Source organism: Oncorhynchus mykiss, chromosome 12 (genome assembly GCF_057628025.1).
Source record: "Oncorhynchus mykiss isolate SJ-2025 chromosome 12, ASM5762802v1, whole genome shotgun sequence".
NCBI classification, from domain to species: Eukaryota; Metazoa; Chordata; class Actinopteri; order Salmoniformes; family Salmonidae; genus Oncorhynchus; species Oncorhynchus mykiss.
The window spans coordinates 80,887,921-80,912,231 of NC_143033.1; the positions used below are offsets into that span (position 1 = coordinate 80,887,921).

Genomic DNA, 24,311 nt, shown 5'->3' on the forward strand with positions numbered 1-24,311 from the left:
AATAAAAAAAATCGCATTGTTTAGAAGCAAAGGCGACTCGAGCTATTGCACACGCTTACTTCACAGAGTAAGCGTTCCCTACCGGAAATATACAGATGCATGCTAGAACTGGCTAAAAGGATCTCGCTAGCTCGTGCTTGGCTCTTGCCCACTATTTCCCATTGGAAACGACAGTCTGTGGACTATCTTGGTTAGTTATAAAAATCTCTGACAGGAGTGCTTATCGTCACTATTGATTGACAGCTTGACTTGGCCAATCGTGATAGAATTAGGAGTATTTTCGTCAAATTGACACGTAAACCAACCAATGATATTACTGTATTTAGTGGAGGCGGAAGTTCCGGCTTGTCGTATAAACTGAGGCCTCCTCTCCATGTGGTTCTGAGGAGCATTTTTTGGAGGTTGAATTGTAACATCGCTGTAAGGTAAGACGGTAGCTAATATTGCTTAGTTGTGTCCTTTTGGGAATATTCTGGTTCTCGTAGTTGTATTATGAATCACCAACTGCTTTTGATGGTTTTCGGATAAGCAATATATTGGCAAATGCATTGTTAGTTCTGAGCAAGGCATCTGGAAGTAACGAAGGCTATTTTGCAAGCTAGGCTAGGACTAACGTTCGCTAATCAAAACCGATCAAAGTCGTGCAAAACATTGGAGTTAGCCACGTGTGGCTCTATATGTTGTGTAATTTGGACAGTAGTTGGTTTAGCTCGATAACTCGCTACATTGATAGTTTTATTAGTTAACGTTAGCTACCAGAACTGCTAGTAATTTAGCTAACTAGGTTGGCCTGAGCTGTGTGCGGCAAAAGCAGAGTCGATTCATGACATTGTTTGCGTTACTATACGGATGTTACGTTACCAGAGGTATCTCTGATTTTACTCGTAAACAAGCTACGGAGCTAGCCAATACCAACCGTTGTTGACGAAACCTTTTGTAGTTGCTTACCATTTATAACAAAATGCTAGCTAGCAGCCATTGCCCCTGGTTTTGTTTGTAATACATAATTGAGCTGCTTATTTTGCTGTTGAACGTGGATAGTTTACAACTAGTTAACTACGTAACTTAACTGGATAGTCATGATGGCTTAGCTAGTTTGAGACGTTTTCTGCAACTGTCAACGTCATGATTTAGTTAAACGTTATGGTTTGATGTTACTGAATGTTAACTTAATAGTGCTCTGATGTAGACTAACCTTACCATGGATAGTGGCGATGTTGGTCTCTTAACTTTCAAATCTCCTAATTGAAAACATATTTTTATTTTAAAAAATAGGGTCTCGAGGACAATCTTTAGTCAAAAACAAACAGTGACAGCTAGTATGAATGACCAGCCATTATTACCCCCCACCCTCCTAATTTTTTTTAGACAGAATGGCTGAGAATGACGTTGACAATGAGCTGCTGGACTATGAAGAGGACGAGGAGCCTCAGGGAGCCCCGGAGACTACTGCCCCAGCAGGCAAGAAGGAGGTGAAGGGCTCCTATGTCTCCATCCACAGCTCTGGCTTCAGAGACTTCCTGCTCAAACCAGAGCTGCTCCGCGCTATTGTCGACTGTGGCTTTGAGCATCCATCTGAAGGTGAGTGCAATGGGTGGATGAGTGCTGGGAGTGGCATAAATGGAGGTCATGAATAGCAGTGGCATGTCTGTGGATACAATGGAGTGCCTGTATAGGAGGAGGCTGTGTCCAACGTCATTGGGTGTTGATGTTTCTACTTGTCAAAACTGCATGTGTTATGGTAAACAATGGCTTTTTTGTTCAGATAAAGGTGGTGAACTGCATTCAGGTATACTGACCAAATGCCTCATTGTTTTCCAGTTCAACATGAGTGCATCCCTCAGGCCATCCTGGGCATGGACATCCTTTGCCAGGCCAAGTCTGGTATGGGCAAAACGGCAGTGTTTGTTCTTGCCACACTACAGCAGATTGAGCCTGTGGATGGACAGGTCAGTATCTGCATTCTGCAAATGTCTCTTATGTCAAGTTTCAAATATTTGTTATGCATAACCCACAGGTGATCTATTCGCATCAAATACTACTCTTTTCTCTAGGTGTCAGTTCTAGTAATGTGCCACACACGAGAGCTGGCCTTCCAGATCAGTAAAGAGTATGAGCGTTTCTCCAAGTACATGCCCACAGTAAAGGCAGCCGTGTTCTTCGGGGGCCTGTCTATCAAGAAGGATGAGGATGTGCTGAAGAAGAACTGCCCTCACATTGTGGTGGGAACCCCTGGCCGAATCCTGGCCCTCATCCGCAACAAGACCCTCAACCTAAAGAACGTCAAGCACTTTGTCCTGGATGAGTGTGACAAGATGCTGGAGCAGTTGGGTGAGTCCTTGCTTATTATTCATGTCCTTTTTGGAAATTCTCCTTCACTCGACTGTTAATCCAACCCATTTTTGTTATTTACCCCCTGAAAAATGATTTCTATCAATTGCAATCTTGATTTGGGTTTCCCCACTGGAAATCTGTTGTTGCATATAGACTGAGTAAAGTGGATGTCTTGGTTCTTGGCTGTTCTGAGGGGTAGTTTGAGACTTGGCTGTTTTATCCATGGTCCCATTTCTCTCATGTTTCAGACATGAGGCGTGACGTACAGGACATCTTCAGGCTAACACCACATGAGAAGCAGTGCATGATGTTCAGCGCCACCCTCAGCAAGGAGATTCGACCGGTCTGCCGCAAGTTCATGCAGGATGTGAGTGCAGGGGGTAGCACTGCCACTTCATGCGGTTATGGACTCAAGTTGTTTGTAAAACAGCACAACTTTGCATTGACTTCATATAAGTATTTTTGTGGTTCTGAAGTGACATGCTCTGTCTCCTGTAGCCCATGGAGGTGTTTGTAGATGATGAGACCAAGCTGACGCTGCACGGTCTGCAGCAGTACTACTGCAAGCTGAAGGACAGCGAGAAGAACCGCAAGCTCTTTGACCTGCTTGATGTGCTGGAGTTCAACCAGGTAAACCCACACACTAATGGTATAACTTTTATCCCTGTAAGAAGTCTTATTTGTGCTGTTTCCTTGTAAATTTGTTTGCTATATTTCTGTAATGTCTCCTGTGTACCTCTAGGTGGTGATCTTTGTCAAGTCAGTGCAGCGCTGTGTGGCGCTCTCTCAGCTACTGGTGGAACAGAACTTCCCTGCCATTGCCATCCACAGGGGCATGGCTCAGGAGGAGAGGTCAGTCTCTGTTGCTTACATGCATGCTTTTCTCTCACATCTCAAATGAAAGGGAGCCCCAAATGCTGACTTTATGTGGCCGAAAGCCTCTTTAATTAACTCAGCACAGTTTCCTTCAAAGGGCAGCCTCTACATCTAGTAATACCTATAGCAGCTGTTAATCCTCTCTGGCTGTCTATCCCCAGGCTGTCCCGTTACCAGCAGTTCAAGGATTTCCAAAGGCGGATCTTGGTGGCCACCAACCTGTTTGGCCGAGGGATGGATATCGAGCGAGTCAATATTGTCTTCAATTACGACATGCCTGAGGACTCGGACAGCTACTTACACAGGGTGAGTCACATAACTGAAGGAGCCTCAAACACCTGTCTTCTGGTTGTGAATGGTATTTCCAAATACCGATTGCATCTGACGATTTCATCAACTTGTCATTGGCCTCTGTAGATCTCCCTCTAAAGGCTCATATTCTTTGAGTTGTCACCCCCATTTGACCCTTTTGCCCCTCAGGTGGCCCGTGCTGGGCGGTTTGGAACCAAGGGTCTGGCTGTGACCTTTGTGTCAGACGAGACCGATGCCAAGACTTTGAATGACGTGCAGGACCGCTTTGAGGTCAATGTGGCTGAGCTGCCAGAAGAGATCGACATCTCCACTTACAGTAAGTCTTTCTCCATCCTTATACACTCAAACTGGCATAACTATTACTCAACTTGCAAGAATTAAAAGTGGTATTTGTCACTGTCTGCTGATAGTTGTTTAATTCAATGTTTAAAGGGAATGAATGTAGCGGGTCAAAGTGACTTGGTGATCATAACAAATGTCAATGTGTCTGGGGTAAGCCGCATCTGTTAATCATTAGTACTCTAATGCTGGGCCTGAAAGGTCAGGGGGATATTGTCAGCTCATTGAAACCCCCAAGATAATTGCCTGGTATAATAACTCCCTTAGTAATGGTGGTGACTAGAGAGAATTGGACTGCCACATAGGGCTGTCCTCCACACAATATCTTTGCCACCCGAAAGTCATCTGTTCTTTTGACCAATCAGTTGGTCGACATTTTAAAGTGTGTTATTTATATATTTTTCCATAGCGCTTGTCTGATGCTTTAAGCCAGGGGTGTCAAACTCATTCCATGGAGGGCCTAGTGTCTGCTGGGTTTTGGTTTCTCCTTTCAATTAAGACCTACACAACCACATGTGAAGTTCCTTACTGAACAGTGACCTTGATGAATTAAGTCCAAGGGAGTAATTTTTTCCAACGATTGTTTACAGACAGATTATTTCACTTATAATTCACTATCACAATTTCAGTGGGTCAGAAGTTTACATACACTAAGTTGACTGTGCCTTTAAACGGCTTGGAAAGTTCCAGAAAATTATGTTATGGCTTTAGAAGCTTCTGATGGGCTTTTTTAAAAACCTTTTTTATTTAACTAGGCAAGTCAGATAACAAATTCTTATTTTCAATTACGACCTAGGAACAGTGGGTTAACTTTTTTGTTCAGGGGTAGAAAGACAGATTTTTACCTTGTCAGCTCGGGGATACAATCTTGCAACCTTTCGGTTACTAGTCCAATGCTCAAACCACTAGGCTATCATTTGGGTCAAAAAGGGGTGTGGATGTATTTCAAGGCCTCCCCTCAAACTCAGTGCCTCTTTGCTTGACATCGTGGGAAAACCAAAATAAATCAGCCAAGACCCCAGGAAAAAAATGTGTAGACTAAGTCTGGTTCATCCTTGGGAGCAATTTCCAAACGACTGAAGGTACCACGTTCATCTGTACAAACAATAGTACACAAGTATAAACACCACGGGACCACGTAGCCGTTCTGCTCAGGAAGGAGACTTGTTCTGTCTCCTAGAGATTAATGTACTTTGGTGTGAAAAGTGCAAATCAATCCCAGAACGACAGCAAAGGACCTTGTGAAGATGCTGGAGGAAACGGGTAAAAAGGTATCTATATCCACAGTAAAACGAGTCCTACATTGACAACCTGAAAGGCTGCTCAGCAATGAAGAAGCCACTGCTCCAAAACCCCCATTAAAAAGCCAGACTACGGTTTGAACTGCACATGGGGGGACAGATCATACTTTTTGGATTAATGTCCTCTGGTCTGATGAAACAAAAATGGAACTGTTTGGTCATGATGACCATTGTTATGTTTGGAGGAAAAGGGGGGAGGCTTGCAAGCCGAAGGACACTATCCCAACCGTGACGCATGGGGGTGGCAGCATCATGTTGTGGGTGTGCTTTGCTGCAGGAGGGACTGTAGCACTTCACAAAATAGATGGCATCATGAGGAAAAAGGTGGATATATTGAAGCAACATCAGTCAGGAAGTTAAAGCTTGGTCGCAAATGGGTCTTCCAAATGCACAATGACCCCAAGCATACTATCAAAGTTGTGGCAAAATGGCTTAAGGACAACAAAGTCAAGGTATTGGAGTGGCCATCACAAAGCCCTGACCTCAATCCTATAGAAAATGTGTGGGCAGAACTGAAGGCGTGTGCGAGCAAGGAGGCCTACAACCTGACTCGGTTACACCAATTATATCAGGAATGGGCCAAAATTCACCCAACTTTCTTGAGGAAAGCTTGCGGACGGCTACCCTAAATGTTTGACCCAAGTTAAACAATTTAAAGGCAATGCTACCAAATTCTAATTGCATGCATGTAAACTTCTGATCCACTGGGAATGTGAAAAAATCATTCTCTACTATTCTGACATTTTACATTCTTAAAATAAAGTGGTGACTGACTTAGGTGGTGACTGACCTGACCTAGGACATGGAATGTTTACTAGGATTAAATATATTTGGCTATGGTGTATGTAAACTTCTGACTTCAACTGTAAATATCCTATAAATCACATTGGCTACGCATGGCCTGTCTGCAACAAACTCAAAACCTTATCAATTAGGTCCAGCCCGACCCGTGCGCTAGTGAACTTGCAACATTAAATAAAATACCCTGTTTTGCTGCACCAGTGAGCTCTGAACAGAAACCACTGTAGGCTATTTGTGCAAGGGATAAGAAGTAATCAGGTAGGCCTTTTAATATATATGTTTAAACATTTCCACTGGATCAGAGCATAACATTTTCCCCTTTCACTCAGTGGTTATCAAAAGAGACAGGGCAGGAAAGATTTCAAATACATTGAGTAACTATTGTCACTCTCAATGCATGTTAACAGACTTTGTTTTTGAGGTGACAAGTTACTTTAGAGCTCCAACTCATCAGTGGTGGTGAGTTAAGCCAATCAGAAATGCAGCACATCCCCCAAATGGTAGACTTTTAAAAAAATAAATAAGTGCCATTTGCAGACCATGTAGCCTTAGGCCTAAATTTATACTTAGTCAGTTGAGCATCCTTACTCAAAATTGACAGGAGCACTTTAAACAAGACAATTAGTAAGTGGAATTAAATGCATCTAAAGTTGTTTCTCAGTGTTGCATAGGTTGTGCGCTCTGACAATGAACAATAACACTAATATTAAATGCATTAACAGAAATTATGGTAAACAAACACTAGATTAGAAATTGACTCAATCATGCATGTACTACTGGTGACTTAATGGGGAATTGATACACTAACAAAGGGCAAACGATTCTCATAATGAATTGGCGGGAGTGGGTTCTGGAGAGGTGTTGTGCATCTTCGCCGCCATCCCTGTGGCCTCTAGTGGATTAGTCCACAGACATGCGTGACTCACAGGTTTGTTTCACGCTCGACTCACAGGTTTCTTATGTGCCATAAAGACATGTGGGGTCAGCCCTAAACTGGGTAGGTCTTAGTGAATGGAGACTCCGTACATGTTTAAACGTATGGTGAAAAGCTGGAATGCCCAGCTGGTGCTTATGGAGATGGTCTTCAGAAGTGTCTCTTCTTGCCTTTCTCACCCACCACTTTTTTTAATCTCTATTTTTTTTCTTCTAGTTGAGCAGTCCAGATGAGTCCTCCATCCCAGAAGAAATGTCCCCTAACCCTGAATCTGTCCTTGTTTGGATGAAAAACCTTCCTCGCTGTTTTATTTTAAAGCTCTGTTCTTTGACTGTTCACCAAATGTATTTTTATTTTATCATTGGGGGTTGTCTGGTTTTAATTTTGTGTTGTGGTTTATTTTTGGTCAATGAAATTAAAACTTTTTTATAAAATTCCAGTTTCTGATCCAATTTGACAGGTTACATGTTACTTACAATGGTGTGCGTATTAAGAAATTCTTCAAGTGACTTTATTTTTGCTAGTTAAATGGGACCATAAATTCCCCATTCAGAATGATTTCATGCGAGCTTACAAACGTTGGGCCCAATCTAAAACGCATCAGGAAAGTGTATAAAAAGCTTCTTCGAAATGACTCTTTACTGTGAGTCCCAAGCATGTGGTGGTTGCATGCTGGCTCACTGACAAAGCTGGGAAATCTGGGCACAACTTCATTCTTTGTAAGGGCTTGTAAAAGGAGGGACCGTCACGGCTTATTTGGAAGAACCAGAGTGTCTGCTGGTGCATGACTGACCCCAGGGATCATGGCTCTATTATTGGGAGCATCCTTCCATTGGGTAATCACATCTGCCTAATGGTAAACTTATTTATACAGGAATCAAACTGTTAAGGGTGTCCTATCAAATAAAACAACCTATTAATGCTAATTGGCCACATCTCTAGTGTTTGAACCATATTTTCCCAGATATCTTTAGTGAAACCGGGTTGTGACAGTATAGCCGTTTTCATTACAGAAGTCATTGGATGAAGGCCTCTTCTGTACGGGAGTTATGTTTAGTGGCTTGACTGAACATTACCGCAAGCATTGCGTGTTATGGTTTGGAAAGCACAAGACATTTCATATCAGCGAATGTATTTTCCAAAATAAGTTTAATATGTGTATATATATATATACACACACCTTTTTATTAGGGTTAGTGTTTGTTTACGGGAAACTGCGGGTTATCTAGCTCGCCCCGAACATGTGGAAGAGTAGCTTTGTCAGAGGCACCTGTATAGAGCTGTGAAACTGCTATACAGTTTTAATCGCTGATTTAAAGATGAGGGCCTTATTTTTCGACAGCTGTATCGCAAACAGACGTTTCTTAACGGTGAAACTCCACGTCGGGTTTGTAGTTCACATGACCCAGTCGTGGGCGACGCTGAGAACTGTAGGGAGAAGGCCGACAGAGCTAGGAGTGCAGGCGTGACTTTTGTAGCGGTTTAGATTTTTTTCTTGTTGCTTAACCTAAAGCTCCCAACCTGCTACGTAATTCACTTCCGGTTGTAGAGGTACTCTAGGTGGAACTGAAAGGGTGCACTTGTTCGTTAGATAATACGTCAACATACTTTATTCCAAATGCAGCATGAATTCAATTAGCCTGTGAATCAAAGTTAGGACAAAACAACCAGATATGCTTTTATACAAATTTTCAATCACTTGCTCAATAAAGCGCAGAGATTGGAAATGGCAGTGTGTGCTGTGCCCACATCAGAGCCCAGACTTGCTCAGTGCTAGCTATACATGGACTGGTTCATTGGTTTTAAGTTATAACTCAAATGGATTGGTCTGTATACAGCAAACAAGGATGCATCTGTACATGGCTGCTCTATAGTGTCGTTATAAAACCAAAGACTTCTCAAATCACAATCTACATAGGTAAGCATGATGGCAGTGTCTAACCAATCAGAACGTCAATTTTTATTTTACAAAGTCAATCACCTAACAGGCTGTGAGGCTACTATGAACACCTGTCCCAACCTAGAAGTTGTACAAAAAGTTGAATCATATAAAAATAACACTCATGGCTAATGTAATATGGGCTTCAATATTTGAATCCTCTAATACTTTTCATGGAGTCAGAGGGAAAAGCATGTTAATTACATATATACCACTCAGATTCAGTCATGAACAAGGCTAAGGTGCATGAATTATCAACCCTTCCTAATAGGGAAGAATTTGGCATTTTAGTCATTCTAAAGAGGTCCATGTCTCACCCATACAGAATCTTAACCTCCAACTTCAGACAACTGGTATGCTAATCTCTTCGAGGTGCTATAACAGACTACTGACATGTCTATGCAAAGGAGGCCATTTGTAACCATGTAGTGCTGACCCCTTTGTAGTGTCCTCATGTCCGCTTCAGTCTCTAATGAGCAGGATATTGTCGACATGTCAACCTTCAATGGCAGAGAGCAGATTTAGACACCTCAAACATAAAGCAACATGAGTAAGAGTTTTGTTTTGTGGAGTATTGTGGATCAGTTGCTAGATTACAGGCCAGATTGAGTCTGAAACGGTCCCGCCCGCTAGTTACAAATTACATGTTTACTTCACATGCAGGCATTTTTATTTTTATAACAAACCAGAGGGTGGCTGAGGCTTTTTCTACCCCTCAGTCAGGATTGTAATTTGCTTCAAATCAGCAACAGGACTTCTCAATGCCAGAATCCAAGGCTTGTTCCGCTGGCGCTAGGTTAAATGTCTCACTGTTTCAGGGCTGAGGCATGGAGGAGTAAAAAAAAATGGGGACTGGTCCAACATCTAATGACCTATCACACACACACAAAGCCTCAGCCAACAGCTTCTGCGCCAGTCTGTCTCTAACCATAACATCTCTCCTTGGGGAGTTGTCTTCGTCCACTATTGCTCAGGTAATGTGGCTGTTTGACAGTGAACACTGGTGAGACCAGGAGTCAAGTCCCAGACCTCATGGAACTCCCCTCTCTCTGCTGACAGATCTCAGCTGTTTTGTCTCTCTCAGGGCCCTCCGGTCATGCCGCTCCAAACATAGCATCGCTTCTCTCATTGGCAACCACTGTCACAACAAATATCATTACAAATACAAAAATGTCCCTTCTAGAGCATTCTGTGGAGTGTCCATCTTCTGTCCCACAAAAACATTCTTTTAGTGTCTTCATTTGGTTATGCAAATAGAAGGTATTGGAAATCTACTGGAGAAGTCACTGTTTCTATGCAAGTCTGATTCTCCTTCCACTCAAACCAGACCTGCTTGCCATTGACAGGCCTACTCTATGCTGGCCATCACCATGAAATGAAACACCTTACCATCCTACGTCCACAAGTCTACTGGGTGTGTGTGCAGCAGCTGGGTTGGAGTCTGCATTGGGTGTGTCCCACGTTTCACTATTGTCCCCAAAGTGTGGGTTCTGTCCCAGAGTACAGTAGTGCATGGGGAGTGACAAAATAGTGACTGGGAAAATCCATATTTGTCTATTTACACACTTTGATGAACCACAAAGGACCGGGTGTCTACTCTAAGGCCGGCACTAGTCACTCATCTCTGTCCAGAATGCAGATCAACCAATCAAATTCCTTCACCCAGGCCTCCCAAAACATGCTCCAAGAGGGTGGTGGGGATCTTTGCATCTGGCTACTCTTAGGACTACTACTCTATCAGGGGCTTGGTGGGGGTAAAGTGATTGGGAGCGAGTGAGGGATTTGAGGGGGACGCTAGTCGGAGAACTTGTGTGTGTCTCCGTAGAGCCACTGCTGGGGCGGGAGGGCAACCTCGTTCAGATGACTGCACTTATCACTGCACTTGCAGGACTGCACGAACATGACAGAGTGGTCGAAGCGCTCGCCATCAGGGCAGGCAAAGGTCACGGAGGCGGTGCGTGTGCGGCGGGGCGAGCAGCAGCGGCCGTCCACACACACGCCGCAGTAGTTGGGCCGGTAGAGACGCATGCTGCGGCAGCCAGCATAGGACAGACGCAGGGGCTCTGGGGCCTTGTGGGTACGGGAGCACTTCCTCCCTTTCTGTGGAGAAGAGAAAGAGTCTGGGTTAGTCACTGTACAATCCCAGTGAATCACAACTACAGTTATGCTGGCACAGGGAGAGAAAATCTGAGGAAAGGTCAAAACAACAAGACCAGGGCTAGAGAGGGGCATGGTGATAGTATGGGTGGGTGGGCATCCAACAGTTATGAGGTGGCATAGTGTCACATTAACGCCCCAACAATTCTCAAAACACAGAGAGAACATTAAGACAGGTGCCTAACAACCAGACTCATCAGTGAATCACTGCTCTGGTGAGATGTGGAGAGTGTTTAAGGGTGTTACATGAAATGAGAGAAAGCGAGGGAGTGGGAGAATAGAGAGCGCTTTGCGTCATACACACAAGAGCCTATTAACACAACACACAGACCTGGGCAGAGTGGGAGAGGCTGGTAGCATGGTGGATGTGGCTACATGTTAGCTCCCACAGAACTCAAGGATAAGAGTCTACATTCCACTGTCACAACTATTTGGTGCCTTGTACTGTTGGTCTTCAGGTCTTCTAATGAAGCTTTTTCCATTCACAGTTCAGTTGAACTTGTTCCACAGCAACAGTACTGTGAATAGAGTGGGCTCAGACACACACTGGGGGAGCTTGCCAGAGGGAGGGGCACGTAATACATGATATTAATATGGATGTGGGCACACCCCTGTCCACACAGTCTCTTAAGGTTTAGACTGGGATGCAGGCATTGACCTAAATACATGTACCTACAATGTATGAAGACCGGGGGACTATTAAATGGTTGCCACACCAAAATGGTGACCGCTGCAATCCCTTCCTTAAAGGCGGGCTGAACTTCCTGAATTAGCCTCGGTTTCAATTCTCCTCATTAGAAAATGCGACTGAGAACGAGATTTGGGTCATGGAGGAGTGCTTTGATGTGGGTGTCTCGTGTGTGTGTAAGAATGTGGGAAGCGTTTGTACTTTCACTCTGCCAAAAACAGTCCACAGTCACTCATTCTTCTAGATCAAGGGTTCCCAACCTTTTTTCCTCCAGGGCCCCCTATTTCACGTAAAAATAAAAAAAATAACATTTTTAAAATCAGGCCCCCCTTTATTTTTTACATGATTGTTTATTGATTTAGCCTTTATTAATTACACGACCAGCTTGATTTGGTTTAATGTGAAGTACTTAGGGAAATATTATTTGAAGCTAATTTCCTGCAATTCTCCGTAATTGAACAAGACTCTTGACATCTTTTTGATAATAATCCAAAATAAGTTCTAGTGTTTTATGATATTTATATGAACTCTCAATTTAATTATATATATTTTCTTGTAAACAAAGTGAATAGATCAATTGATAGCGACAGTCACACATTGTATAAGATTACCTCTCAAGCACAGTCCAATTTCTTTGAGTCCTTGACTTTAGAAGGTCGTAGCTCCGCTTCTGAACGTTATAGAGCCAAACCAAATATATTCCCATGTGCATCAGTCGAGTGTTTCTCTGGCATTTTACCACTTGTTTCTAGCCTAAAGTGTCACCGATGTATGCGTCATCTCAAATCAAGGAATGTCCCACGCCCCACCACGAAATGTTGGCATACCCTATGGGGGGCCGTGACCCATAGGTTGGGAACCCCTATTCTAGATAACGTTAAACAGTCTAACCAAGTCTTGTCTGGAAGTAGACTAGCTAGCCAGCTAGCCAACTTCTGTCGACGATTAGCTTCAGCTGGCCAGTGAACAACCATGGCAAATTTGGTTTGATAGCATATCTGTGTGGCTAGTTGGGGACCGTCAATAAATTACAATGTAAATGGGACAATATTTTCATGTTGCACATCTTTCAATTGTCTAATTAAGTACTTTCAATATATGCATTTAATTTCTACAGCTTCTAATTAAATCAAATTTGTAGCTGTTGGCATTTTAACATATTGTCCCATGTACATTGTGTGATTTACTGGTCCTTAGCCAGCCCCATAGTGATATTGAATGTCAAACCAAATTTACCTTGGGGCATTACGATTGGGGTGTGTGCAGCTGGTTTCCAAATTGATGATTACTTGGGTGCTGTGGGCAGGATTGAAATAAACCCCAAAAATCTGTTGTGGTACCCTTCATTCTGTGACATACCATTTTTTCCTAATTATCTCACAAATCTCAGTTTGGGATGAGACTGACTTTATGACCCAAATGATCCTATTTACACTTTGTAGTCAATTTTGGCAATTTTTATACCCTTTACACACACACACACACACACACACACACACACACACACACTACCTTGATGGGGATGGACATGGAGCTGCAGGGCCGGATGTTGCACAGACGCGTCTCCTTTACTAGCTTACACTGGGCGTTGTCATTGGTGACACGAGAGGACACGGCCATCCCACAGCTGCGTGAGCATTGGGACCAGCTCGTGGTCTGGACCACACACTGCCCTCCAAACTGCCTCCATGCTGGACGGAAGGAGAGAGTGGGGGAGAGAGGACCAGAGGGAGAGGCAGAGAGAGATGTAAGCACACTGGCCTCATTCACAGAACAGGCAACACTGACGCATAGAGGAGGGTGATTACAGAGAAGGAAAAGCTGGACGACAGAGGTATACACTGTGAGAGTGGTGTGTGTGCCTCTGGTGCACAAGTAGTCAGTGGAAAACATGGTACACTCACACACACATGCAGGGAGATGCAGGGGAAAGGCACAGTGGGTCTGTTTGTGAGTCGGGGGCGAAAACACAAACATGGCGTTTTACTGCGGGGAGGAAACAGACGGCGCTCTAAGGCGACATCACGGCGCCCTCTCTTACCCGCCAGGTGCTTGTGCCTGCGCAGCTTGTCCCACGTCTTCTCTACCTCCACCAGCTCGTTTCCCATGGTATCCTTGGGTTTGTAGTGGTATGGTTTGTAGGGGTAGGCAGGGTAGGGTATGAAGGGGAAAGGCGGGTAGGCTGGAGGCAGTGGGTGCCCGTGTACTGGGGGTACAACGGATGAGCCCTTGTGGCAGTCGATACTGAGGCAGCACTGCCCAGGCACCTTGACCATGCGCGGGGCAGGGCAGGAGGGTGATGCCAGAGGCACGTGGCTGGGGCACAGAGGCACGCAGCCCACCGCCCCGTCAATGCACGTACACTGGTGCTTGCAGCCAGCCCGGAAATTCTCCCCATTTTGGTAGATCCGTCCGCTGTATTCGCAGGGGCGACCCTCGAGCTTCGCTGTTATAGGAGACAGATAAAAAAAAGGAAAGACAATGATGTCTGTATGTAGAAGGATCTGAGGTATCACTAGCCTATGGCCATGCCTTTGGTTGTATTGCTTAAAACACAATGAGTTCAAGTTGAGTGAGGTAATAAACAAAGTGGAGGAGGGGGACAACAGAGACAAAGGAATAGAGAGAGAGAGAATGGGCACATCAACAAGAATGGTCCAGAACTAATTGTGTATTAGAAGTAGGAAGTGACGTGACAGTAGAGGAGGTAGACACTCTATCCCTAGTTTAATGAAGGAGCCTCTATTCTTAGTCCAGAGAGGAATTTTGACTTGTTTACGATGTCGTTCCGCTTCAATCCCTCTGCGGGACTTCCATACAACGCCCCCAAATACCCTCCTTTATATAGAAACCACCCCCCTCACATAAAAATACCCGTCTGTGTGTGCGCGCATGCGGCAACTCACGGACCTAGATAAATGCATTCTGCCCCCTGCTCTCAGCAGTGTGGCTCAGGAAGATGCTCTCTCTTCTAAACATGGCACCAGTTTCAAACCCCAGATCCATATCAAAGACAACCAACATTCACTTTTCATTGAATCCATACAACCCCAGACTAAACCCAACCCTCGTGAACCCTGACAACCCCGTTTGTATTGTGTACATACCCCTGCAGATGCCCTGAGTGTGGCCCACGTCATTGCCATAGTTACACTCCAGCCCCTTGTGGTGGTCACAGGGGTGTGAGTCGTGGCAGTCCTGGTTGAGCTGGGCAGCACACACCTTACAGCAGCCACAGCCGCCAGGTACAGAGCTGACCCCCGGGGGACAGGAGGGGGGTCCTGCCGGGCACTCACACATCACAGGGCAGCCAGCTCTCACCTGGTTGGAGGGAATGGTGCAATACAGAGGATTAAAAAAAGGATTTCAATGAGAGCAGTTCATAGTCTAAACAATAATAGAGCGAGAAACTGTTTGTTTCAAGTGGAGTCAGGCTACACAGAGCACAGAAGATCTTCAAAGTGTGTTTGGCTTAAATATTCACTAAATATCCAGTAGCACTAACCCCCTGGGACACTTTCCCACTCTCTGTTGCTGTCGCCTTCCTCTTGGCAGGGATGAAAGAGAAATTCAATGTGACCCCCTCCCTGAGTCCCAACACCACAGCCCCCCATAACCCTGATAAAAAGGTTTTGGGTCTGCCTGTCTACAGCCTGTCTACAGGATAAGACTATCCGAAGTATCCCTCTGCTGCCATGCCATCCTGGGCCAGGGGGATTGAGTGGTGGGGTCTAAATTGTTTCCACACAGCGGGTTCCATCTATTTCCAGACCTGAATGTGTCACTTTTCATCTCAGTTTGGGAGCCCTAATTGGGTTCTTGTGTACCACTGGGGGTTTAGAGGGCAGTAGTGGTCCAATATTCCAATGATATTCAGGAACCCAGGTAAAACATGAGCACTTGAGTCAGGTTCTGTCATGTCGTGCATTAGATTCAGATAACTACACTGTTCCTTTCTGTCTCTATCTTAGTGTATAGAAGACACTATGGTCAACATCACTTTCATTAGAGTACAGTACCCTATTTTTGTTTTATGGAAACATATTTAGTAGTGTGGTGGCACCATCTGGCCATAAATGTTCACTGTAAAGGTAAAACGACAGCATTTACTCAACTGTAACATCAAATTCACAGTGCATTCACATTAACGCAATATTCAGAGACACAAAGGCATTTCTTATAACGCTGAAGACAAGAGGACCAGTACGCTTGTCGGTGGCGCAGTCTGTTGACTACCCGCCACTGTGGTGACAGGAGACCGACCCGACACGTGAACTTCTATTTACAATGTTTACACAAGCTTGGCTGAAGCCAAAGTACAAAAACATTGCACACACTTACCAAGGCAACAGTCGTCATTTGAAACAGAACAAGCAATATGAACGTCCTCATGTTGTCAAATGACAATTGAATGAAAAAATAAAGAAAATATAACTTCTGCCACAAGAAGATAATTGTTGTTTTCGTCCACGTACAAAACCCCACAACGGGAACTGTCAAACAAGGCGCAGTAATTCCAAAGTTAATGTGTAGTGTTCTTCCTAGAATATTAACACCGACACATTTTAATCGATTCATTTTTGCAGCTCGGTTATATATTGTCCCCGTGCTTTTTGTTGCAGCTCCGCCTACCACATTCGGGTTAGCCAATTAAGAGGCGGGCATGAGGCCAGGGTATTCCAAAGGGGGATGAGAGGTTTGAGGCGTGGCCAACTATGAATGCGTTCATTCATAAAATAATCTGAATTACTACATTCCAGAGAGGACCTGGCTTTTGGTGTTTATTTATTTTTGTTTTAATTAAAATAATATTATTGATGCTTTTAAGTTGTTTTCACACGCATACCTCTGTCCAGCTGCTGTTTTGTAAAAGGCAAGATAAATATACTCAGCTGGCTAGTGTGTGCTACATTAATACTGGAACAGCCATAGAAAACAGTTAGGAATTTGGTCCCCTTCTTTATAAAAATACTTGACGAGGAGAGCGAGACGGATAAAGTATACATATAGATGGGCGTGTAGACGTTTCAGTGGAATTATCTCTGATATACCAAAATATTGCACAAGTCTACCAAGGTGGTGGTGGAAATGATAGCGATAACTCCCCTTTCAATCTATCACTCTCTCCTCCTTCCATATCCTGTCTGTCGTCAACATCCATCTCTACCCTTCATAGATTCCCTTGATGCCCCTCTAGGTGACCTTCATTCGTCGCTCTCTCTTCCTCTCACAGACATTTATTGAAGGGAGTGTGCTAAAGGTCCAGTGGTGGTGAGTCCAGACCAAAGCAGAGCGGAACGGAGGTGAGAACAGTCGGGCTAATCCAGGGCTCGCTCCCATGGACACGGACACAGGAAGCTCTCGGTTTACCTGAGCTGGAACACACTTTGACCAGAGAGTGTGCCCTGTTACACACTGATACTGTGTTAGAGGTAGACATACATACAACAATCCACTGACACACTGTTAAACTGTACAGCATATCATGCAAACATACAGTACCAGTCAAAAGTTTGGACACACCTACTCATTCAAGGATTTCTTTATTTTTACTAATTTTCTACATTGTAGAATAATAGTGAAGACATGAAAATTATGAAATAACACATGGAATCATATAGTAACCAAAAAAGTGTTAAATCAAATATATTTTATATTTGAGATTCTTCAAAGTATCCACCCTTTGCCTTGATGACAGCTCTGCACACTATTGGCATTCTCTCAACCAGCTTCATGAGGTGGTCACCTGGAATGCATTTCAATGAACAGGTGTGCCTTGTTAAAAGTTAATTTGTGGAATTTCTTTCCCTAATGTGTTTGAGCCAATCAGTTGTGTTGTGACAAGGTAGGGGTGGTATACAGACCACATCCATATTATGGCAAGAACAGATAAGCAAAGTGAAACAACAGTTTATCATTACTTTAAGGTATGAAGGTCAGTCAATCTGGAAAATGTCAAGAACTTTGAAAGTTTCTCCAAGGGCATTCACAAAAACCATCAAGCACTATGATGAAACTGGCTCTCATGAGAACCGCTACAGGAAAGGAAGACTCAGAGTTGCCTCTGCTGTAACGGATACATTCTTTAGAGTTAACTGCACCTCATATTGCAACCCAAATTAATGGTTCACAGATAGACACATCTCAATAGACACATCTCAACATCAACTGTTCGGTGGAGACTGCGTGAATCAGGCCTTCATGATCAAATTGCTGCAAAGAAACCACTAGTAAAGGACATCAATAAGAAGAAGAGACTTGCTTGGGCCAAGAAACACAAGCAATGGACATTAGACCAGTGGAAATCTGTCCTTTGGTCTGATAAGTCCAAATTTGAGATTTTTGGTTCCACCACCATGTCTTTGTGAGATGCAGAGTAGGTGAATGGATAAACTCCGCATGTGTGGTTCCCACCGTGAAGCATGGAGGAGGAGGTATGATGGTGTGGGAGTGCTTTGCTGGTGACACTGTCAGTGATTTATTTAGAATTAAAGGCACACTTAACCAACATGGCTTCCACAGTATTCTGCAGCGATATGCCATCCCATCTGGTTTGTGCTTAGTGGGACTATAATTTGTTTTTCAACAGGACAATGACTCAAAACACACTTCCAGGCTGTGTAAGGGCTATTTAACCAAGAAGGAGAGTGATGGAGTGCTGCATCTTATGACTTGGCCTGCACAATCACCCAACCTCAGCCTAATTGAGATGGTTTGGGAGCAGTTGTACCGCAGAGTGAAGGAAAAGCAGGCAACAAGTGCTCCGCATATGTGGGAACTCCTTCAAGACTGTTGAAAAAGCATTCCTCATAAAGATGGTTGAGAGAATGCCAAGAGTGTGCAAAGCTGTCATCAAGGCAAAGGGTGGCTACTTTGAATAATATAAACATATTTTGATTTAACACTTTTTTTGTTACTACATGATTCCATATGTGTTATTTCATCGTTTTTATGTCTTCACTATTATTCTACAATGGAGAAAATAGTCAAAAATAAAAATCCTTTAATGAGTAGGTGTGTACAAACTTTTAACTGGTACTGTACACTGACACGAACTGTGACGACAAAGTGTGCCGCATTGCACGCTGTTTTACTGAGTAAGACACGCAGACTGTACACACACATACACACACTCCTTTATCCTCTTCCCACTCAATCCATCTCTGTCTCTTCCTGACTGTGTAATGAGGTGATGTAATTGGTCAAGGTAAGAAGATCCCTCCCAGCGAGCAAAAATGGAGGGGTACGTAATAGATGGACACACTCACAGCCATGTTGTTGTTTTCATATTTCCTCAAAGCTTAGGCTACCATGACTCATCAAAGGACTTGTCCTTTCCACTGTAGTCTGAACTGGTCCCACCCAATGCATGCATACACTTTCCAATATATAACACCAACAGAAAACATACACGCACAGACACTCAAATTCACACACACACTTCTATCTCTCTCTCTCTCTCTCTCTAATGAGATGGATATTCACGCATAGACATTGCAAGTGTTCAATGACCTTTCTGCTGACCTTTGCATTCTATGTTGATAGCAAACGTCAACTGGTAATAGCTAAAGTGACACCGTTTTTTTTTTCTTTCAGATCTTTGACTACTTCAGTGGAAATCCCTCCCTGTTTATGATCAAATGGAATTCACAGCGGTAAGCGGGAAGGTAAAGGGGGAGAGGAAGGAGCGGGAAAAAGGTGGGCGGTGGCAGCTGAGGAAGAGATCAAACATTATACTTTCATAAACAAGTCTGTGGAAATCAGTGGAGGCTGCTGAGGGGAGGACGGCTCATAATAATGGCTGGAACGGAGCGAATGGAATGGAAAGGGGGTTACCTAGTCAGTTGTCCAACTGAATGTATTCAACTGAAATGTGTCTTCCGCATTTAACCCAACCCCTCTGAATCAGAGAGGTGACGGCATCAAACCATGTGTTTAAAGTATTTGAAACCATTCAACTCATCCTCCCCAATTAAGATGTCACAAAGCTTCTGTGGTGGAAATAGAAAAAGAGAGGGAGAGACTGAGAACAGAGAGAGAGAGTAAAGAAGGGGGATAGTTCTGTGGGATCACTGAAAAGAAAGATGAGGTCTGCCATTTCATGACTGGCAGTTCAGACCCAATACCTCCATTACCAACTTTTATTCCAAAACAACAGAACAAGTTGGTTCCATGAGGAAGGTAAAAAAAAAAAGATGGTCAGATGGAGGGAAGGCATGGGGTGTGTAAGAGGTATAGATAGTGTGTTTAAACCACAAGAGGTTGATGGTACCTTAATTGACCATGTTGTTGCTACCATACTGTGTTGTCATGTGTTACTGCCTTGCTATGTTGTTGTTTTAGGTCTCTCTTTATGTAGTGTTGTGTTGTCTATCTTGTTGTGATGTGTGTTTTGTCCTATATTTTAATTTTATATTTTTAATCTCAGCCCCCACCCCATAGGAGGCCTTTTGCCTTTTGGTAGGCCGTCATTGTAAATAAGATTTTGTTCTTAACTGACTTGCCTAGTTAAATAAAGGTTAAATATATACAAAAAAAATAAAAACTATTTGAGAGGACCTGCTTGTGGTAATTGTTGGAGAGGAATTGGTGAAATGGTATCAAACACATAACCATATGCCATTCCATTTGCTCCCTTCCAGCCATTATTATGAGCCGCCCTCCCCTCAGCAGCCTCCACTGGTTTACACATGCGAGGCGAAGGGTGGAGGATTAGAAGAGAAGGGGGACAGGTGTGGAGTGTTTGTTAAGGTCAGGAGGGAGCTCTTGCTTGCCACACCTGTTGAGGTGCATTCTGTTACACAAAAACACACACACATTTTTGTGCACTACAACTGTATGTATATGTTCAAATCACATCAGCATTGGGTGTGTGTCTCAATGCTGGCACATGGGAAGGGACAGGGTGACTAGGAGTGAGAGAAAGAACACAGCCTGTTCTAAAACAAGTGAAGAGAGAGAGGTTATGGGAGAGAGAGGGAGAAAAGAGGAAAGAGAGAGAGAGGGAGAAAAGAGGAAAGAGAGGAATTTAAGTACCACAGTTATTTTTAAACCTAGAACAGGAACTCTTCTGTTGACTTCCACACTGGTAGAAGAGTAGAGCAGCACGGAGACGGAGAGGACAGAAACATACACACACACACACGTCCCTTGTGCACCTACACACATGTGCACTCCTCTACTGCTACACACTATCAGGTTTAGCTCCCTCCATGCATTTACAGTGCCTTGCGAAAGTATTCGGCCCCCTTGAACTTTGCGACCTTTTGCCACATTTCAGGCTTCAAACATAAAGATATAAAACTGTATTTTTTGTGAAGAATCAACAACAAGTGGGACACAATCATGAAGTGGAACGACATTCATTGGATATTTCAAACTTTTTTAACAAATCAAAAACTGAAAAATTGGGCGTGCAAAATTATTCAGCCCCCTTATGTTAATACTTTGTAGCGCCACCTTTTGCTGCGATTACAGCTGTAGGTCGCTTGGGGTATGTCTCTATCAGTTTTGCACATCGAGAGACTGACATTTTTTCCCATTCCTCCTTGCAAAACAGCTCGAGCTCAGTGAGGTTGGATGGAGAGCATTTGTGGACAGCAGTTTTCAGTTCTTTCCACAGATTCTCGATTGGATTCAGGTCTGGACTTTGACTTGGCCATTCTAACACCTGGATATGTTTATTTTTGAACCATTCCATTGTAGATTTTGCTTTATGTTTTGGATCATTGTCTTGTTGGAAGACAAATCTCCGTCCCAGTCTCAGGTCTTTTGCAGACTCCATCAGGTTTTCTTCCAGAATGGTCCTGTATTTGGCTCCATCCATCTTCCCATCAATTTTAACCATCTTCCCTGTCTCTGCTGAAGAAAAGCAGGCCCAAACCATGATGCTGCCACCACCATGTTTGACAGTGGGGATGGTGTGTTCAGCTGTGTTGCTTTTACGCCAAACATAACGTTTTGCATTGTTGCCAAAAAGTTCAATTTTGGTTTCATCTGACCAGAGCACCTTCTTCCACATGTTTGGTGTGTCTCCCAGGTGGCTTGTGGCAAACTTTAAACAACACTTTTTATGGATATCTTTAAGAAATGGCTTTCTTCTTGCCACTCTTCCATAAAGGCCAGATTTGTGCAATATACGACTGATTGTTGTCCTATTGACAGAGTCTCCCACCTCAGCTGTAGATCTCTGCAGTTCATCCAGAGTGATCATGGGCCTCTTGGCTGCATCTCTGATCAGTCTTCTCCTTGTATGAGCTGAAAGTTTAGAGGGACGGCCAGGTCTTGGTAGATTTGCAGTGGTCTGATACTCCTTCCATTTCAATATTATCGCTTGCACAGTGCTCCTTGGGATGTTTAAAGCTTGGGAAATATTTTTGTATCCAAATCCGGCTTTAAACTTCTTCACAACAGTATCTCGGACCTGCCTGGTGTGTTCCTTGTTCTTCATGATGCTCTCTGCGCTTTTAACGGACCTCTGAGACTATCACAGTGCAGGTGCATTTATACGGAGACTTGATTACACACAGGTGGATTGTATTTATCATCATTAGTCATTTAGGTCAACATTGGATCATTCAGAGATCCTCACTGAACTTCTGGAGAGAGTTTGCTGCAATGAAAGTAAAGGGGCTGAATAATTTTGCACGCCCAATTTTTCAGTTTTTGATTTGTTCAAAAAGTTTGAAATATCCAATAAATGTCGTTCCACTTCATGATTGTGTCCCACTTGTTGTTGATTCTTCACAAAAAAATACAGTTTTATATCTTTATGATTGAAGCCTGAAATGTGGCAAAAGGTCGCAAAGTTCAAGGGGGCCGAATACTTTCGCAAGGCACTGTACATCCTTATGCAGGTACACTTTACTACACTACAGTATGTGTGCATGCACATATTCACACTCACTCTTAAACACATGCGCACATTAGCATTATACTGTACGTGTAAATATGCTTTCCTATATATCGACAGTCAGTGTAAACATAGACCAAGTAGTCATTCATTTCAATCAAACAAAGCCCTTTTCAAATAGCTATGCATTTGAAATCAAACAATCTCCTAATTGACAATAATTTAAGATGTATAGAGGGGAAATAAAGAGCAGACAGAGGTCTAAATTAGAGAGCTTGCGTCTGGACAGAGAGAGAAAGGCTCTGAGTCTGTATACAGCACAGATGACAGAGCAGAAACAGTGAAAATGAAGAGACTGAGAACAAGCGGACTTGGACTTTGGTGTCTGTTTCACTTTAATTTAAATAAGTACAAGGCTATTTACTGTACTTGCCCTGTTGGGAACAATTTGAGCTAACAACAGCCATTTTCCTGTGCCATGTACTATATGTGTCACCAGGCCATTATGAGTAAGGACATTGGGGTTTGGCGAGGATGAGGCTTGGACAAAACCCAGATAGCACCCTGTGAACAAATAGTGTACACTTTCTCATTCATTATTCCTTTGTTTGGGGGTGACATAAAATCTCAGCCTCATCAATGGTTGTTCTGGGCCCACTGTCCTGTCTGTCCTGTGGAGTGAATGGGCAAGGGGGAGAAGGAATGAGAGGAAACAAGCTAGACCAGTTAGCAGTCCAAAAAAGAGGTTGCTGCTACATGTGACATGGGGCCTTATAAAAGCTACGTCAATGGTTACCATTAGCCTAGCGCTCGGGTCAGCTTGGTGATGAGTGAGGTCAGGGGTGGCACGTACTGTGGGCTCAAGGAACGTAACAAGGTCAAAGGGCACCGGAAACTGGGCCACCTGTGCCTGTTGATCAGTCGTAATGAAGCTTACTGACTCTGCCCACCCCCTGCCACCCAGCCTTGGTCACACCCTCTCTTTTGGCCCACTACCCCCCCCCCCCCGTCCCCCCGTGTCCCCGTGTCCCCCCTCACCTCACCTCTAAGATGTCACAGAAAGCACCCTTGTTCTCGACCTCGCCCCCTGTCTGCTGGGATCCCTCAAAAATCCCAGATATCCCTGAAATTTCCGGTGCAATGTTTGTTTGGCGGCTAATGGGAGGGGCGGGTGGACTTTAAAAAAAAAAAAGAGCCTGACTCACAAACATTTTGGGCTGCGTTTGAGGGTAAACACATAAACGGCAGGCTGTGCGAGGCGGGCAGTGAGGAGGACTGAGACGCCGGTGTTCTGGCCCTGACATGCAGCTCCCACCACAGGCTGCACACAGAGCACAGCACTGTTCAGGCCCCAACAAACACCTCAAAAACAACATGGGCCTCCTCTCTGATCAGGGGAGGGGGCTCTCTGCGGGGGTTATCTGGACACGGTCTATAGACGGTCAAGGCAGGGCACACCATTACTGAAACGCTGAGGTTGGTTCACTTGTTGATGTTAATCCTGAGAAACAACAACGCCCTGGATCTTTCAAACTATACATGCTAAATTTAATGAAATTGAAATGTGACAGGACAACATATCCTTAGAAACTATTCATGTGATTATTTGTAAAGGACGTACAGTATAATAGGCAAGAGCAAAACATTATACCTGCATAAGACTTGTTAAGGATGTGTAGGCGTAATGAGCTATAGGCAAATACATTATATAACCTTACATAAGCTAAGTGTCAGTCAGAATATGCCAAAGTAACAAGACATAAAACCGCACACAGCGT

At 43.8% G+C, this 24,311-nt stretch overlaps 2 protein-coding genes across 3 annotated transcripts; one reads left to right on the plus strand and one right to left on the minus strand.

The window, feature by feature from the left end:
• Positions 1-22: 22 nt before the first annotated feature.
• On the plus strand, positions 23-7,331 carry LOC110538469 (ATP-dependent RNA helicase DDX39A). Of its 2 annotated transcripts, none has more exons than XM_021625306.3 (10): positions 23-425; positions 1,369-1,581; positions 1,822-1,949; positions 2,055-2,331; positions 2,583-2,701; positions 2,833-2,964; positions 3,077-3,186; positions 3,372-3,516; positions 3,691-3,838; positions 7,114-7,331. In XM_021625306.3, exons 2-10 carry the CDS (start codon positions 1,374-1,376, stop codon positions 7,128-7,130), a joined length of 1,284 nt encoding a protein of 427 aa, XP_021480981.1. In that variant the 5' UTR covers positions 23-425; positions 1,369-1,373; the 3' UTR covers positions 7,131-7,331. The 2 variants fall into 2 exon arrangements, with proteins under 2 accessions (XP_021480981.1, XP_021480982.1); XM_021625307.3 differs by having other exon boundaries at positions 1,373-1,581.
• Positions 7,332-8,480: 1,149 nt separating this feature from the next.
• On the minus strand, positions 8,481-16,323 carry LOC110538468 (CCN family member 1). The gene is made up of 5 exons (XM_021625305.3): positions 16,023-16,323; positions 14,789-15,002; positions 13,723-14,127; positions 13,194-13,372; positions 8,481-10,936 (listed from the first exon to the last, which is right to left on the minus strand). Exons 1-5 carry the CDS (start codon positions 16,257-16,259, stop codon positions 10,631-10,633), a joined length of 1,341 nt encoding a protein of 446 aa, XP_021480980.2. The 5' UTR covers positions 16,260-16,323; the 3' UTR covers positions 8,481-10,630.
• Positions 16,324-24,311: the final 7,988 nt, after the last annotated feature.